Source organism: Trachurus japonicus, chromosome 22 (genome assembly GCF_045865225.1).
Source record: "Trachurus japonicus isolate A0001 chromosome 22, Traja_1.0".
Lineage (NCBI taxonomy): Eukaryota > Metazoa > Chordata > Actinopteri > Carangiformes > Carangidae > Trachurus > Trachurus japonicus.
This window is the reverse complement of record NC_140928.1, coordinates 745,460-762,717: the sequence shown is the minus strand read 5'-3', so window position 1 is coordinate 762,717 and position 17,258 is coordinate 745,460. Positions and strand designations below refer to the sequence as shown.

Below are 17,258 nucleotides of genomic sequence, written 5' to 3'. Positions count from 1 at the left end.
TACAGTTCTAGCCCGTTTTTACCACCAGTTTGTCTCAAAGGGCTTTACATCCCATCATAACAACATCCTCTGTTCTTAGACCCTCACATCCACTGAGGAAAAACTCCATGGAAAACCCTTTTAACAGGGAAAACCAGGAGAAAGCTCAGGGTGAGCAACAGAGGAGGGATCCCTCACCCAGGACAGAGATGTTGTTACACACAAGAAAACAGTTTACAGGGAAGATTTCCTGTGTGATCAATTAGAGATGAATAATAAATGATTACTTACAGCTGTGGGGTCACTGACCAGGGTTAAATTAAATATAGAAGTAACAGCAGCCCAGAGCAGCAGATTAATGATGATCATGTGTAGTTCAGATTGGTGACCAACAGGAGGAGACACAACCATCAGCTGCTGAAGACAATACGTTAAATACTATGTACATACTAATATCAGATATTATCTATTGCATTAGGTAGTATATATGGACTTTATATGGATTATATGTATATGAAACATTAAATATTAAATGGAGTATACTAAATGCTTTGTATACAACATTAAATACTAAATACACAATATTAAATACCACACACTGTGTGAATCAGTGTGTAGGTATCAGAATAAAATATAATAGACTGAACTGTAACTTAGTGGAGTGTCCCTGTGCTGCTGCTGTCTCTTTAAATCTCTCAGCAGCTGTTCTACCACAGCTGGATCTCAGCTCACTGGGTTTCATCTGTTCATACAGGTATAATACTAACAGATATCCAGCAGGTTTATATTTATTTATTTAATTATTTATTATTTATTATGCATATTGATGGACACTGAGTACACGAGTACGGACTTAGCACTGTTGCTAGATTTCATCCCCAAACATAAAACGTGACATGACGTAAAAAGTCCAACAACAGAGGACCAATAGATAACAAATATTAAATAAGTAGATTTACATGATTGCAGGAGGATTGGACATGATTCGTTAAATTATAAAACATACAATTACACACACTCAGACTAAATATGATTACTTTATGGTTTTATGGTTACATGATTGCACACTGACTACACTATTGCACACGCACTGGCCATAGACAAACAGCTGCACATACAAGAAACAAGAAGGATCCAGACTGAGCATGATACAGCTGCTCACAAGTTTGTTTGTCTAATATCCAGTCTCTAAGTTGTGCTTTAAAAGTCCTAAAAGTCGGACACTCTCTAGTATTATTGGGTAGTTTGTTCCGTTCCAAGCATCCTTGGATTGATAACACGTTTTGAGAGAATGTTGTGCGTCTAAATTGTACCTCCACAGTCCCCTCTGGTGGTAGCTCTGGTCCCTTTTCTACTTTATCTCTCTGTCACGTTCAACTAGGGGAGGGAAAGGAGAAAGTGAAACTGTTCAGACGCCATTTCAGAGTGAACGGAGCAGAAGGAGAGGAACTAAAGCCTGAGACAAGTGAGTGTTAACACAAAATTATTATTATTATTATTATTATTATTATTATTATTAATGTTATTGTAGTTGTTGTTGTTGAAGTGTCAGACAGAGTTTGTCTCTATGGACTGTGGAGCCAAACAGCTGCTCAGCCCAAAACCTCGGCTGAAGACAAACGTTGACCGAGTCTTAGCTGCCATGACACATCTGGTATTTAGAGTCAATAGAGTCTTTAAATCTTTTTCTCCCTGGCATTCAGTTGAGTTGACTCATTTACTTACTCATTTGTATTTTATTTGTTTATCTATAGTTTGCATTCTATTGCACTTTACTTAATAAGGTGCTTTAATGATGGTATGTTTTTAGTGATCTGTACAGCACTTTGGTCAACTTCGGTTCTTTTGAAAGCGCTCTGTAAATGAAGTTTGAGTTGACTGTGGAGGGAAGAAGAGTCAGGCGTAGTCCGTACAGACGTCAGCACATTGTCTCAGTTTCACCTCGACACAACTTCTTCAGATTCAGAACAAACATCAACTTGAACTGAACGATGGCCTGAGAAGACTCCAGAGGTCAAAGGTCATTGTAGTTAACACAAGATTAAACTTGTTGTCTTGATTCTGTATGTGTGTCAGGTTTCATCGGTCCATACAGGTGTAATACCAGGAGTTACCCAGCAGGTGGAGCCAGTCAACTGTGTAAAGAGACTTCCTCTCTGCAACTACGCACTTAAAACTAATGATTTCCTGTAAACACAGAAGGAGGAAATAAAACATTCAGACGCCATTTCAGAATGAACGGAGCAGAAGGAGAGAAACTGAAGTCAGAGACAAGTGCGTGTTAACACAACATTATCATTATTGTTGTTATTATTATTATTATTATTATTATTATTTGTTATCAATGTTGTTGTTGAAGCATCAGAGAGTCAGTTTGTCTGTGTGGACTGTGGAGAGAAGAAGAGTCAGACGTAGTCCGTACAGACGTCAGCACATTGTCTCAGTTTGACCTCGACTGTAAACTTCTTCAGATTCAGAACAAACATCAACTTGAACTCAAGGACCTGAGAAAACTTTAGAGGTCAAAGGTCAAAGGTCGTGGTGACTGGATAAACATGGATTTAATGTGAAAGGAGGTCAACAACTGTGAGACAGTGATGATAGTTTGTCCTCAGTGTATTTGTGTGTGACAGGTGATCAGACTGTGTGTGTTTCTGGTTTCCCTCTCAGACCGACTGAAGTCCTGAAGATGAGTGTTAATGTGGAAAAAGAAAAGAAGGACGGATCGAAGTCTCCAGGATCCATCTGTCTGTCTATGAAGAGTGACTGGTCCAAAGGAGATCCTCCAGACTTCAGTCTTGGACCTGGACCTTCAGACTCAGAGTAAGAAGCCTGATAGAAAACCTGAACCTCCAAACTGTCTCTATCAGAGCTGAGTGTGTGTGTGTGTGTGTGTGTGTGTGTGTGTGCGCCCAGCCACTATTGTGGCCCTAAACAACCACATAGAGTGTTTATGCCAGCTGACACAGTGGGTTTGGTGAAAAATAAAAAGATAAATGTTTCAACAGCATGTGCTTTGAACTAGTTTTACGACAAAGCTAAAGATGAGAGTGCTTTTCATTCTGTCCAACAGTGTGTAGTTAGTTAGACAAACATCTGGTCATATGAATGAAGTGATGATGCTATGTAGTTTTGGTTCAAGTTCAAGTTCACTTTTATTTATATTGCACAGTTTAAAAATACCTGTAACAGTTATCCAAAGTGCTTTACAGAGCAGAGACAAAAACAAAAAGAATGCATGTACAAGAAACAAGAAAACATGCATATCATCACACATACTAACACAAATGCATGTAGCACATGCACATATACGAACGTATACATACACATACGGATATGCATACGTGCACGGCTAGTAATCATAAACAACAGTGCAAGATTATGTTAAAAATGCACATAGACATTTTTTTTTAAAGTATATTTTTTGGCGTTTTTGCCTTTATTTGATAGCACAGTGAGATAGACAGGAAAGGGGGAGGCAGAGAGAGGGGGAATGACATGCAGGAAATGTCTGCCCGACGCGGGATTTGAACCAGGGACGCCTGCGTTGAGGACAGTGGCGTCATTTGGGTATGGCGGTGTATGGCACTCGCCATACCTTGACTTTGGTAGAAAATGTTCAGAGTACTGGCACTTATAGATTTTAACCCCTGGCGTACCGGGACTTTTTACGGCGTACTGGGACGGCGTACAGTGTCCTGTTGTAATTCTCTCTGACCGATTCGCGATAGTGTTGCCTCTTTCTCACCTGCTCCTCTCTGCTCCTCTCTCTCTGTCTCTCACTGAGGGCGGGGCTGCCCCGCACCGTGCGCTGTGTCTGTGAAAGCGCGTGTACGAGTGCACGCCGCTGCATCATAGATGTAACTCTGACTGTATAACTCCATGTGCTGCAGACGTGAATGTGGAGCGACTAAAACCTTTGTGAGTTATAAAGCCATCAACATGACTTCCCAGTGGTGCCTGCTAACAACTTAGCCTACCACTTATTCCACATGCTGAAATATGAGTCATATTTCAGTGCTTGTTTGGCTAACACTAGCTACTTAGACAGTAAAATGAAAGCTCTTATTTGAGAAACACTGTGAAGCTGCTGCAGTCATCTTGTTAAGAACAGGCTAATGACAGCTGTCTGTGAGTGTGGAGGCTGTTTATCTTGTCACAAATCACAAAAACTTCTAATTGAGACAAACAAGTTCCAAGCAGGCCCCTGTCTACCATTAGGCTGCCTGAATGTAGTGAAACACAGCAGCAACAGGAGGAATCACTCATTCAATTTAGTTGTGAAAATTTTAATTTGTTTCCAGATTAAATTTATTCTGACTTTGCTGTTAAACTTTGCTGTTCTTACTGTAGAAACATGTACTGTAGATTAGCAGTGAATGAACTCATTTTGCAATAATTTGTTGACACAAAAGAAATTAAGACAGGATACAGACACCTTTTACGGAGTGGATAAACTTAAAATAGCCTATTCATTTGTCTTCAGAGATTATTTACAAATGGATTTTAATAAGAAAATACTTGTTAAAAATCTTTGTAGAAGGTGAGTCAGGGTTCCCACATGTCCTGGAAAAACCTGGAAAATGGTTATCCAGTCATGGAAAACACATGGAAATTGAGAAAATGTGTCAAAGGTCCTGGAAAAGCTTGAGTTGTCCTGGGAAATTATTTATCACACTATTACATCAGCTACCAGCTCTGTTTGACTTTTTCAGACCCCACCAATGATTTATTTTCCAAAGTTATATGAACCCTTGTGTGGGGTATTGTGAGTATCATCCAATCCATAGCATTGATAGTGATAATTCAGAAAGCTTCGTGATTTTGCTCTCAAATCACACCAGATTGCTGCATTTCAATTTACAATGCGCACAAATTTTCAGCCGGGGGGCTCTACCCCCCGGACCCCCTGGGGAGGGGTTCGTCCTTGCCATACCTTGTCTAAAACTGAAATGACACCACTGGTTGAGGACTGTAGCCTCTACATGGGGCGGCCACCTTAACCACTGCGCCACGCACCGCCCCTTGTGTTCAGTTTTTTGATAAAACCAGCTTAGTTTGGAAAATTGTGTTTTAGCGATTGGAACTGACATGTTTGTGTTTGCAAATCCCTGTGGATCCGAAGGCCAAGGAGAAAAGATGTGTTTTTAAAGCACACTTAAACCTCTCCATGGATCCTGCATGTCTAACATGTAGGTTTTCAGTTTTGATCTAGGTACATCCAGCAACAACTCACTGGATGACCGTAGATCTCTGGCTGGATTATGGACTTAAGGAGCCAGACCAGTTAAAATCTTAAAAACATTTAGTAACACTTTAAAATCAATCCTAAAGCGGTTGGGAAGCCAGTGGAGGGAGGCCAGAACAGGCGTGATGTGTTTATGGTTTTTTGTGCCGGTCAAAAGGCGAGCAGCCGCGTTCGGTGCAGAACACCAACTAAGGAATAACAATAATCGAGCCTGCATGATATAAAGGCATGGATGACTCTTTCCAAGTCATTAAAAGATAAATAAGGCTTGACTTTTGATAAAATACGAATTTGGTGAAAAGGCCCTTTATCCACTGTGTTGATTTGTTTCCTAAAACCAAGGTTGCAATCAAAAGTTACACCAAGGCTCTTAATAGAGGGAGTAGTTTTAAGAGCAAGGAGATCCTGACCATCAAATGAGTGCAAACAGCCCTCTGGAAGGCCAAATACAGTAACCTAGGTTTTAATTTCATTAAGATTAAGTTGGCTCAGGCTCATCCAGCTCTTGACGTCAGCAAGCTAGAAAAGATTTCAGAGGATCCTTAGAGGACAGCTGAAGAGGGAGAAAGATCTGCACATCATCCGCATAACAATGGAAGGATATGTCGTGCTTTATACGGAAGATAGATCCCAGAGGCAGCATGTACAATGAAAATAACAGGGGGCCTAGAATTGAACCCTGTGGCACTCCACATGTGAGGGGGGGGGGCACAATAGAAGAGAAACTGCCCAACTGCACAGAAAAGCTCCTATCAGTCAAGTATGACCTAATCAGCATGAGGGCTGACCCTTTAATGCCCACATGTCGCTCCAAACTTGACAGCAGGGTCCTACAATATGATCAACAGTGTCAAATGCTGCAGTTAAACCCAGGGTCATTAGCATTGCTGCACATCCTGAGTCTAGTGCTTCATTTTGCAGGATGTATCAGGTATTTTGCAGTTTGAGTGTTATGTGTGGTTTTGTGAATTGTGTTCAGTATTTTGTTAAAACCAGCCTAGTTTGCAAAATTGTGTTTTAGCGATTGGATAAAACTGTAATGACTGACATGTTTGTGTTTGCAAACCACAGACTGAGAGCAGAGTCTCCAGGATCCATCTGTCTGTCTACGAGGAGTGACTGGTCCAAACCTGAACCTGAAAACTTCAGATCTGGACCTGGACCTGGACCCACCTGTTGGTCTACGAGGAGTGACTGGTCCAAACCTGAACCTGAAAACTTCAGCTCTGTACCTGGACCCACCTGTTGGTCTATGACGAGTGACTGGTCCAAACATGAACCTGAAAACTTCAGATCTGAATCTGGACCCACCTGTTGGTCTATGACGAGTGACTGGTCCAAACATGAATCTGAAAACTTCAGGTCTGAATCTGGATCCACCTACTGGTCTACGAGGAGTGACCGGTCCAAACATGAACCTGAAAACTTCAGATCTGGACCTGGATCCACCTGTTGGTCTATGACGAGTGACTGGTCCAAACATGAATCTGAAAACTTCAGGTCTGAATCTGGATCCACCTACTGGTCTACGAGGAGTGACCGGTCCAAACATGAACCTGAAAACTTCAGACCTGGACCTGGAATTTCAGACTCACAGTAAGAGACCTGATAAAAACCTGAACCTCCTAACTGTCTCTAACAGAGCTGAGTGTGTGCGCCCACTGTGTGTGTTTTGTCCTCCTGTTGTCTTGTGTTCATGTGTCTCAATTACTTATGTGTCTAACCCTGGGCTGTAGGGGGACGACTGGTGTCCAGGTAGATCCAGAAGTTGATCCAGTATAATATATAGAAATAACCAAGTCCAGTTGCTTTTGACTTGAATTTATTTGGGGATAATGATGACCTGGACAAATAGTCACTGGCTCAGCAGATCCAGATGTTGATTCAGTGGATCCAGATGTTGATCCAGTGGATCCAGATGTTGATCCAGTGGATGCAGATGTTGATCCAGTGGATCCAGATGTTGATCCTGTGGATCCAGATGTTGATCCAGTGGATCCAGATGTTGAGTCAGTGTCAGTGTGTGATCCTGTGTAGAGCTGATGTCAGACAGATGTTCAGCAGCTGGACACTGGACCCAGTTAATGACTGACTGACTCTCCACTGTTGTCTATGATGCTGCTGTGTTGCTTCCATCCTTCACTACAGTGTGTGGTGCTGGACGCTGACGTCACTGGAGACTTCCCACAATGCATCTGTGATCAGAGAACTGGTCAGTGATCAATGTGGTGTCAATAAAAACATGTTTGTGTTTGCAGACTGAGAGCAGAGTCTCCAGATCTACCTCTTTGGTTCAGTACTGAACCTGGACCTGAACCTGGACCTCCAGAGTCACGGTAAGAGACGTTTCTACTGTAAACTGAGCTGAAGATGATTCAGTCTTTAGACTCATGTGAAGGAAACAGAGAGAAACCAGGAACCAGATCCATCAGACTCTGAAGTTTCCCAACAAACCTCAGAGACAGAAACATGCACACACACTCTGTCAGGCAGCCAATCAGAGCTCAGATGTGGAGCTGTGACATGTTGTTGATCCAGAAATGTCTTGACAGGAGGAAGAGGAGCGGTGTCTCTGTGGACCAGCAGCTGTCCAGCTGTGGTCTCTGTCAGGACGTCCTGAAGGATCCAGTCTCCACCAGCTGTGGACACTGGTTCTGCAGACAGTGCTTCACCTCAGACTGGGACCAGTCTGGTTCTTCAGGACCCCCCTCCTGTCCCCAGTGTGGACAAAGACCCAGAACCAGAGGAACCAGAGGTGAGCTGCAGACAGCCAATCAGAGCAGCTATGGACAAAGTGAGACTGAACATCTGTCTGCTGATGTGGTCATTTGTTGCTTTCTCCAGAGTCATTGTTCCATCACACAACACTGACATTTAAGATGATGATTCAAACCTTCTCTTTGTTGTCTGTAGTTTTTCTGTAGCTGATGAAAATAATCAGATCAGATTGTCAGACTCTCTGTCTTCAGTCTGACTCTGTCTCTTCTCTCTCAGCAGATCGTGGTCTGCAGGAGGTTTTAGATCAACAAAAGATCAGTCTGAGGAGCAGATGTGAACGAGTGACTGAAGGAACTGAGGGAACAGGAAGTGGAACAGGAAGTGGAACCCTCCTCAACAGGATCTACACTGAGCTCTACATCACAGAGGGACAGAGTGAAGAGGTTAATACCCAACATGAGGTGAGACAGCTGGAGACAGCGTCCAAGAAGAAGACCCTCCATGACACTCCAATCAGGTGCAACGACATCTTTAAAGACTTACCTGTCCAACAGAGAGAGGACGTCTCTACGGTCTCACCTGTCCAACAGAGAGAGGACGTCTCTACGGTCTCACCTGTCCAACAGAGAGAAGACGTCTCTACGGTCTCACCTGTCCAACAGAGAGAGGACGTCTCTACGGTCTCACCTGTCCAACAGAGACCTGTCAGAGTGGTTCTGACCAACGGCGTCGCTGGCGTTGGAAAAACCTTCTCGGTGCAGAAGTTCACTCTGGACTGGGCCGAGGGCTTGGAGAACCAAGATGTCAGTCTGCTGGTTCTGCTTGCGTTCAGGGAGCTGAACCTGATCAGAGATCAGCGGTTGAGTCTTCTCAGGCTGCTCCATGTTTTCCATCCAACATTACAGAAGGTCACAGCAGAGGAGCTGGCTGTCTGTAAACTTCTCTTCATCTTTGACGGCCTGGATGAAAGCCGACTGTCACTGGACTTCAACAACAGGGAGGTTGTGTCTGATGTCACACAGACGTCATCAGTCAACGTGCTGCTGACAAACCTCATCCAGGGGAATCTGCTTCCCTCGGCTCTGGTCTGGATCACCTCCAGACCTGCAGCAGCCAATCAGATCCCTCCTACATGTGTCGACAGGGTAACAGAGGTCCGAGGCTTCACTGACGCCCAGATGGAGGAGTACTTCAGGAGGAGGTCCAGTGATGAAGATCTGTCCAGAAGAATCATCTCACACATCAAGACGTCCAGGACCCTCCACATCATGTGTCAAGTCCCAGTCTTCTGCTGGATCAGTGCTACAGTTCTGGAGCACATGTTGACCACAGACCAGAGAGGAGAGCTGCCCAAGACCACGACGGACCTGTTCTCACACTTCCTGCTGGTCCAGACAAAGAGGAAGAAGAACAAGTACGGTGAAGGACATGAGACGAGTCCACAGGAGCTGATGGAGGCCGACAGGGAAGTTCTTCTGAAGCTGGGGAGGCTGGCGTTTGAACAGCTGGAGGAAGGAAACATCATGTTCTACCAAGAAGACCTGGAGCAGTGTGGTCTGGATGTCACAGAGGCCTTGGTGAACTCAGGACTCTGTACTGAGATCTTCAAAAGAGAGAGTGTGATCTTCCAGAAAACAGTCTACTGCTTTGTTCATCTGAGTGTTCAGGAGTTTCTGGCTGCAGTCTACAGGTTCCACTGTTTCACCAACAGGAACACACAGGTCCTCAAGAACTTCCTGGGAGAACAACATGATGATTTAACCCAAGGGAACTTCCTGGGAGAACAACATGATGATTTAACCCAAGGGAACTTCCTGGGAGAAGACTACGAAGAGAGAGAGAGATATGCAAGGCCTTTCTATGATCGATTCAGTCTGACAGATTTCAGTCATCCATGGATCAATAACAGTCTTCCACCCCTGGATGACTTCCTGAACAGAGCCATGGAGAAATCCCTCAGCAGTAGAAGTGGCCACCTGGACCTGTTTGTTCGCTTCCTTCATGGCCTCTCTCTGGAGTCCAACCAGAGGCTGTTAGGAGGTCTGCTGGGTCAGACAGACAACAGTCCAGAAACCATCCAGAGAACCATCAACAACCTGAAGGAGATGAACAGTGATGAAATCTCTCCTGACAGAAGCATCAACATCTTCCACTGTCTGACGGAGATGAAGGACCAGTCAGTTCATCAGGAGATCCAACAGTTCCTGGAGTCAGAGAACAGATCAGAGAAGGAACTCTCTGAGATCCAGTGTTCAGCTCTGGCCTACATGCTGCAGATGTCAGAGCAGGTTCTGGACGAGTTGGACCTGAAGAAGTACAAGACATCAGAGGAGGGACGACTGAGACTGATCCCAGCTGTGAGGAACTGCAGGAAGGCTCGGTGAGTCCAGACATGATCAATATAATTATTGATCAGTGGTTTAGTCAAGTTCAGATAAACACAGTTTTCATTTATTCTCATGAAAGGGACAACGAGGAGTTTTGGAAAGCAAAGTGTTTTCATACTACATAAACCATGAGTCTCCGCGCGCACGGTGAAATTCTTGGACTGGCGCAAGACGAACGTCTGGCCAAGAATGTTTTCATTCATCAAGAATTAAAGTCAGAGGTTTGAAGACGATCAGATACCACCATAGTTCCGACCATAAACGGTGATTTGGCGGCGTTATTCCCATGACCCGCCGGGCAGCATCCACGAAACCGAACGTAAGGAAACGCTGGTCGGCTCGCCCAGCATTTCCACCATTAATTAAAATAACAAAATAATGATAGAGACAAAACAATATATTGATCGAAAATGGAGCCATTAACAAGTGTGAGTAGCGAAGATTAAGCTGGTCTGCCCTCTCTTCCTATGAACCAGTCTGCCATCCAGTCCTCCCATTAAGCTGGCCTGCTCTCCCTGCCTCCCTTACCTACCAGAAGCTTCCTCCTTCAGCTGTTGTTAACATTTCCATGTTTCTCACATTCTCTGTTGTAAACTGTTTTCTTGTCTGTAACAACATCTCTGTCCCGTCTGTCCTGGGTGATGATCCCTCCTCTGTTGCTCACCCTGAGCTTTCTCCTGGTTTTCCCTGTTAAAAGGGTTTTCTATGGAGTTTTTCCTCAGTGGATGTGAGGGTCTAAGGACAGAGGATGTTGTTATGATGCTATGTGAAGCCCTTTGAGACAAACTCAAACTAAAAACGGGCTATACAAATAAAATTGCCTTGCCTTGCCCTAAGTACGACTGCACATGAACCATAGTTTTAACCCTTTAGTCTCAGGCTAGGTTTACACGAAGACGGTGTGAACAGAAGACGCAAAAGTGGCGTCGCGTCTTCACTTTTTATTTCGCGTCTACACAAGCGTTCTCGGGAGGAAATCTGTGTGCATACGGAGACGCAAAAGTGTGTACAAATCCATTGCTAATGCACGCCAGACCACTAGGTGGTGCTGTCACAAACGCCGCGATGCGTACGCGCATGCGTAGAACCTTCCTTCTTTTCGTCACTGTGCCGGGAAATCAGAAAAGGAAAACATGGCTACAGCTAACAACAAGAAGAACTTTGTTTAAGCAGTGTGATATTGCTTTTATACAACAGTGCTACGAGCGCATTTTAGAACAGTAATAAACTACAAGAGATTATGATTTGTTTGTTTATTTAATCATTTATTTGGCTCCGCCAACAGAAATAGTTCCGCAACTGGAAGGGAGACAAGGCTGTTGCCAGGCAACACATAAACATTTCATACTAGCTTGCTACTTGTCTGGCCTGACGGAAGTGCGTTGCTGCGATTAGCCTCTGATTGGTCGGAACGAGCCACCCGGCGGAAGTCCCGCCTCCGTGCTGCAGCTTTCACAGTCCGCCCGGTAAAGGGAAACATCAACAAACAACAACAGGAACCGAACCATGGATCCGTGTCATGAACCGAACAGAAGAATACATATCTGTCAGCGGTTGCCAACCGCCGTTAAACCGAACAAAATAATAAATATCCGTCAACGGATGCCGACCGTCGTTACACCGCGGACCGAAATCCAGTTTCCAACCGGCAATATTTTGCAAGCGCGCCGTTGCTATGGCGTTGCTACGGCGCCGACCACAACGATTGTGACTGGTTGAAAGAATTCCAAACGGCCGGAGCGTTTTTTTCTCTGATCGCAGAATCATAGGCGGAGCAGCCAGACTCTCCTTCTTTTCTGGAGGAGGGTCTGGCAGGCGAGACTAGCTTGCTACTAGCTACAAGCTTTTCCACCGAGCTGCTTCCAGTGCTGGTTCTGGTTCTGAGCCCGTGTCTGATTAGCACCGGAGCAACAGGACCAGCATGAAGACACAGAGACGTTATCGATACCGTATTACATTTGTTTATCTGCTGTGTAATCATTATAAACACAGTTGAAGCTAAGTAGCTGAGCTACGTGGCTAACAACAGCTAAAGCTAATATCAAAACACATCGCCGTCAAAACGTAGTTGCCCCGCGGCGATTTTTTTCCAGCCGGGTTTAGTAGAGATTTATCTCCAATTAGACGGACCAGGTCAGGTCCAGGTTTTAATGTTCAGGTCCGTTTCTAACTGTAGTAGCAGCAGAGAGATGGGGCAGCTCCTGTATGGGGAGCGTAGCTCTGACTTAGCTCCTGCTGTCCAGCTGAACAGCGGAGTGATTATGTCTGTGAAAAGTCGCAGTGCTGTTATACTGTATATCAGCACTCATGGAACGTCTCTTGTCCAATCAAATTGCTCGGTTGGGACCTGTCGGAACTAACTGTTGTATAATTGTAGTTATTGCGGCCAAAGTAGCCTGCAGGTCTGAAGGGTGGATGTAATCCGACATGTTTGTTTGTATCGTGACGTCAACACGCCGACTTGACGTGAGCAGAACAGCAGATCTGAGCCAGTTTTGCGTCTTGGCCTGTTTAGGCGGAGACGCTGCGCTGGAGCGTATTCAACTTTTCCACTTTCAGGGGTGGTTTGAGATTTTTGCGTCTTCAAGCCCCAAAAACGCCGTCACCATATAAACGAAAGGCACTTCCGATAAAATATTTTATCGTCTTTACTCGCAAGCGTCTTCGTGTAAACGGCCCCTCAGAGGCTGTGTGCAGTCTGATTGGTATCCTCAGGTGATGTCATCTTCAGACTCCGCCCACACTGACCCAGGTGACAGGTTTGGTGTCATGTAAAGACAGTATCAAGGAGAGGCTAGAACAGATGAAGGAGGAGTGGCAGGAAGAGGTAGAGAAGGAGGAGAAGCTGGATGAGGTAGAGAAGGAGGAGATGGAGGAGAGGCTGGAAATCCACAGGTGAGGTTAAATAATGATGGATGTGTTAGTCATGATGATGCACAGTTGATTTCAGCCAGAGCAACTGAGAACTCTTTTAAGTTGCCTTCTTGTCTTTCATTAGTTGCTAATTAGTTACCTAACATAAAACTATGATTGCAAATGCAAAAAACATCAACTTTCAGGAGCGGTGCCTCGGAGTACTTTTGTGTCCCCACCAATGTCAAAATCAAACCTACTCCCTTGGTTGTAGACACGGTCCACTCCGACCAGTTCACCTCCTGAGCAGGGGAGGGAGGGGCTCAGTGTGGTCAGAGCCACTGACAGGTGTGTTACCTAACACCCTCCTACCAGAAAACCAAGAGAGAAGATGAAGCTCAAAAATAAAAGATGACCACAGATCAGCTGAGCTCATTTACAGACACAGACTGAGGCACACTAGGCAGGGAGGGACAACACAACACAATGCAACACAACGCAATGCAACACAGCTCAGACTCACAAAGTGTCACTGAGAGTCAACAGAGCCTCAGACTGAAGCTGTGAGTGATGAGGATCAAAGTGAGAGAAGATGAGCTGAAGCTCAGATGTTCATCACATCATCACGTCCTGTCATCAGATGCATCAACTGTGTTTTTACTGCAGCTTTCATCTCATTTCATTCTGACAAGTTTCATATTTTCTCTCTTCACAGACTTGCTGGTTGTGGACTCTCAGAGACTCACTGTGAAGTCGTGGCCTCAGCTCTGAAGTCCAACCCCTCCCACCTGACACAACTGGACCTGAGTGTAAACGACCTGAGTGATTCATCAGTGGAGCTTCTGTGTGCTGGACTGGAGAGTCCAAACTGTCGACTGGAGACTCTGAGGTGAGTTCACTGACTGGACCTGTTGGACTTTTGTCTGTGTTCAGTTCAGTTTCTGACTCCATGTTACTGCAGCTGGTAGAAGGTGAAGGGTCAGAGGTCACTCAGAGGTCAGTGTGATGATGATGATGATGATGATGATGATGATGATGATGATGATGATCACATGACCACTTAGTTTCACTTTAAGCTTCTTCAGCTCTGAACGGATGAGACACTGAACGCTGTCAACAAGGAGCTTTGTCCTCAACTCACTGTTTTTATTCTTTATTCAGATTGTTCCGCTGCATGTTGTCAGAGATCAGCTGTTCTTCTCTGGTCTCAGCTCTGAAGTCCAACCCCTCACACCTGAGACACCTGGACCTGAGTGGAAACAACAACCTGCAGGATTCAGGAGTGAAGGATCTGAGTGGTTTTCTGGAGAGTCCAGACTGTAGACTGGAGACTCTGAGGTCAGTTCACTGTTTTATTTATGTTCTCAGATGAATGTGACGTGAAAGCTGTGATATTATACTGATCCACACTGAGGGTCGTCATGGTGACGTCTGTTTTCTTCTACACTGCTTTTAGTCCAGTCAACTACAGAAACACGTGTAATGTGTCAGACAATAACTGATCTATAATCAATAGCTGGTGGCTCCTCCTCTTTCCTGAGACTCTGTGGTGTTCGTAGTGAAACATTCAAAGCCAAAATCCCATAATAAGCAGGTGTGTGTGTGTGTGTGTCACAGTGTGTGTGTGTGTGTCACAGTGTGTGTGTGTGTGTGTGTGTGTCGCAGTGTGTGTGTGTGTGTGTGTGTGTGTGTGTGTGTGCGCGCGTGTGCTGGTTTCAGCTCTGTGAAGAAGTCAGCAGGTTTTTGTCTCTGAGCTTAATTCAACGGGTTTCTATCTGTTCGTTGTCATGGCAACAGAGTTCAGTCTCACATGTTTGTTGTCATAGCAACAGAGCCTGAACACTGTCAACAATGGAGCTTTGTCCTCAACTCACTGCTTTTATTCTTTATTCAGATTGTGGAACTGCAGTTTGTCAGAGATCAGCTGTTCTTCTCTGGCCTCAGCTCTGAAGTCCAACCCCTCCCACCTGAGATACCTGAGCCTGAGTGGAAACAACCTGCAGGATTCAGGAGTGAAGGATCTGAGTGGTTTTCTGGAGAGTCCAGACTGTAGACTGGAGACTCTGAGGTCAGTTCACTGACTGTTACTGTTGTAGATCTTAGATCTTTGATCCACAACTGAACCTGATTGATCTTCACTCAGAACTTGAATCATTGACTTTGATGTCATGAATGAAGGACGTGTCTTCTTATATTCTCAGATTGTATGGCTGCAGGTTGTCAGAGATCAGCTGTTCTTCTCTGGTCTCAGCTCTGAAGTCCAACCCCTCCCACCTGAGATACCTGAACCTGAGTGAGAACAACCTGAGCTCTTCAGCTCTGCAGCAGCTTCATGATCTTGTGAAGAGTCCAGACTTTCAACTGGAGACTCTGTGGTGAGTCTGATCTGTAGCTGATTCCACAGCTGATGACTGTGGGAGTAAAATAAAATGTAAAGTGTAAAGTGCAGCAGGTGAACCTGTCAGGATGTGACATCACATATGACATCATATGTGACGTCACAGACACAGAAAACGCTGCAGCAGCTTCAATGTGTCAATCACCAGTGATCCAGTTACAGGTAAAGGTGTTGAGTCAAACAGGAACTATGAGGTTCACCTGTCACTAGGGTTGTGCCGATCGTCCTTCCAATTGTCTATCGGCGATTGGAAGGATGAACAGCGATGTTTTGTTTTCGCGCCGATTTTACACACACACATACACACACACATACTCGCTACTTTTCTTTATTGATCCAATGCGCAATCTGTTTGTTTTGTTTTAATGAAGCCGCTTCTCTGGCTGCTTCCAACAGATACTCAGTCAAATGACAGTGTTTCACCAATCAAATGCAGCCACTGGCGACGTCCAATCAGACGGAGCCAGGTAGTCATATGACCGCACACAAAATCTCTGTGGTAAACAGGGTGGCCACTCCGCCTCAAATTTGAGGAAACACGTTTAGCTGGTGTTGTGGCTGTGACGCTGCCGACGCCAGCCCTGTCACAGCCCGACCAGGGGTCTCATTTATAAAACTGTGCGTGGGATCGTTACTAAAAGTGTACGTACGCCCAAAAGCCAAGTTTTGCGTGCGCCAGTAAATATTCAGACTTATAAAACCCTGCGTACGCACACCTGCAAGCAAACTTCCCTTTATAAATCACAGAGTTCTTACAAGTGTGCGCAGCTGAATCCGCTTCACGTTCCGCCCTGTACACGCCCTGTTTTAACCCTAGATGGTCAATGCAAACCACCACATGAATGCGATCTGCATGTCAATGAGCCTGACGTGCTCTTGTTCTGTCTGTGTTGTGAATTAGCTGCAGGTGTGAAAGTGACGACGTGACGTGTTGCTGCAGCTGTTAACGGCGTCAGCGGCTCAGAGCGCACGCGGTGTTGTTTTGGTGCGCTGCCTCTCACATGCTGTCCCGGTTCGGCACATAGTTACAACAATGACAACAGTTCTAATCTGAAACGAGTTATTAACCATCATCATGGTCTCCCTCTCCCTCCTTTCTCCTCCAGCGGTGCCGTGGTGCAGAATTACGCACGGGGCTCACCGCTGTATTATTTACAAAGACTGATCGATAAAACTTTGAATCATTAGCAGAATCAGTTACATTCTGAGGAATGATCAAACATGACACTTCTCTTGATAACAAGAAAACAGAACGTAACAATTGTGCGAACGATTACTGGATTTCCCCCCCCCCCCCCAGGGTTTGAGATTTAATTGACTCTCGATCATATGTTCACAGTATAGGAACATAGTTATTTACACCATGTATTTATTCCATGCAGCCGCGCCGTCCTCTCCTCCTCCTGCGCTCTGGGAGTGGACAATATGACGGAGAGATGGTGGTGATTAAATATAGAGAAGGAATTTTGATTTTAAATTTTGAGTTAGATTCTAAGAAGATGTTTCTGAAACACCAGTCCGATGCAAAATAAGGGCGCTGTTGAATTAAATCACCGTGGCAACATGGATCTAACGCATACGGGTTGAAATTAAATGTGTGACGGCCGATAATAAAAACATAATCGTTCTTCTCAATCATCATTTCCTGAGTCTGACTTCAGTTCACCACCACACC

The 17,258-nt window shown here is 44.9% G+C and overlaps 2 protein-coding genes across 2 annotated transcripts in view; both read left to right on the top strand.

Moving 5' to 3' along the window:
• LOC146963156 (uncharacterized) overlaps positions 1-17,258 on the top strand; it is a 123,006-nt gene that overhangs the window by 21,170 nt on the left and 84,578 nt on the right. The gene's annotated exons all lie outside the window — the stretch shown is intronic.
• On the top strand, positions 2,633-15,655 carry LOC146963159 (NACHT, LRR and PYD domains-containing protein 3-like). The gene is made up of 8 exons (XM_085768134.1): positions 2,633-2,802; positions 7,486-7,563; positions 7,780-7,982; positions 8,225-10,325; positions 13,901-14,074; positions 14,347-14,523; positions 15,080-15,253; positions 15,387-15,655. The coding sequence occupies exons 1-8, from the start codon at positions 2,669-2,671 to the stop codon at positions 15,562-15,564; spliced, it is 3,219 nt and encodes a 1,072-aa protein (XP_085624260.1). The 5' UTR covers positions 2,633-2,668; the 3' UTR covers positions 15,565-15,655.

Coding starts and splice junctions, on each gene's coding strand:
- LOC146963159 (XM_085768134.1), top strand. CDS start 2,669: ATGAGTGTTAATGTGGAAAAAGAAAAGAAGGACGGATCGAAGTCTCCA. Junction 7,983..8,224: donor CAGAACCAGAGGAACCAGAG/GTGAGCTGCAGA, acceptor CTCTCTCAGCAG/ATCGTGGTCTGCAGGAGGTT. Junction 10,326..13,900: donor AGGAACTGCAGGAAGGCTCG/GTGAGTCCAGAC, acceptor CTCTCTTCACAG/ACTTGCTGGTTGTGGACTCT.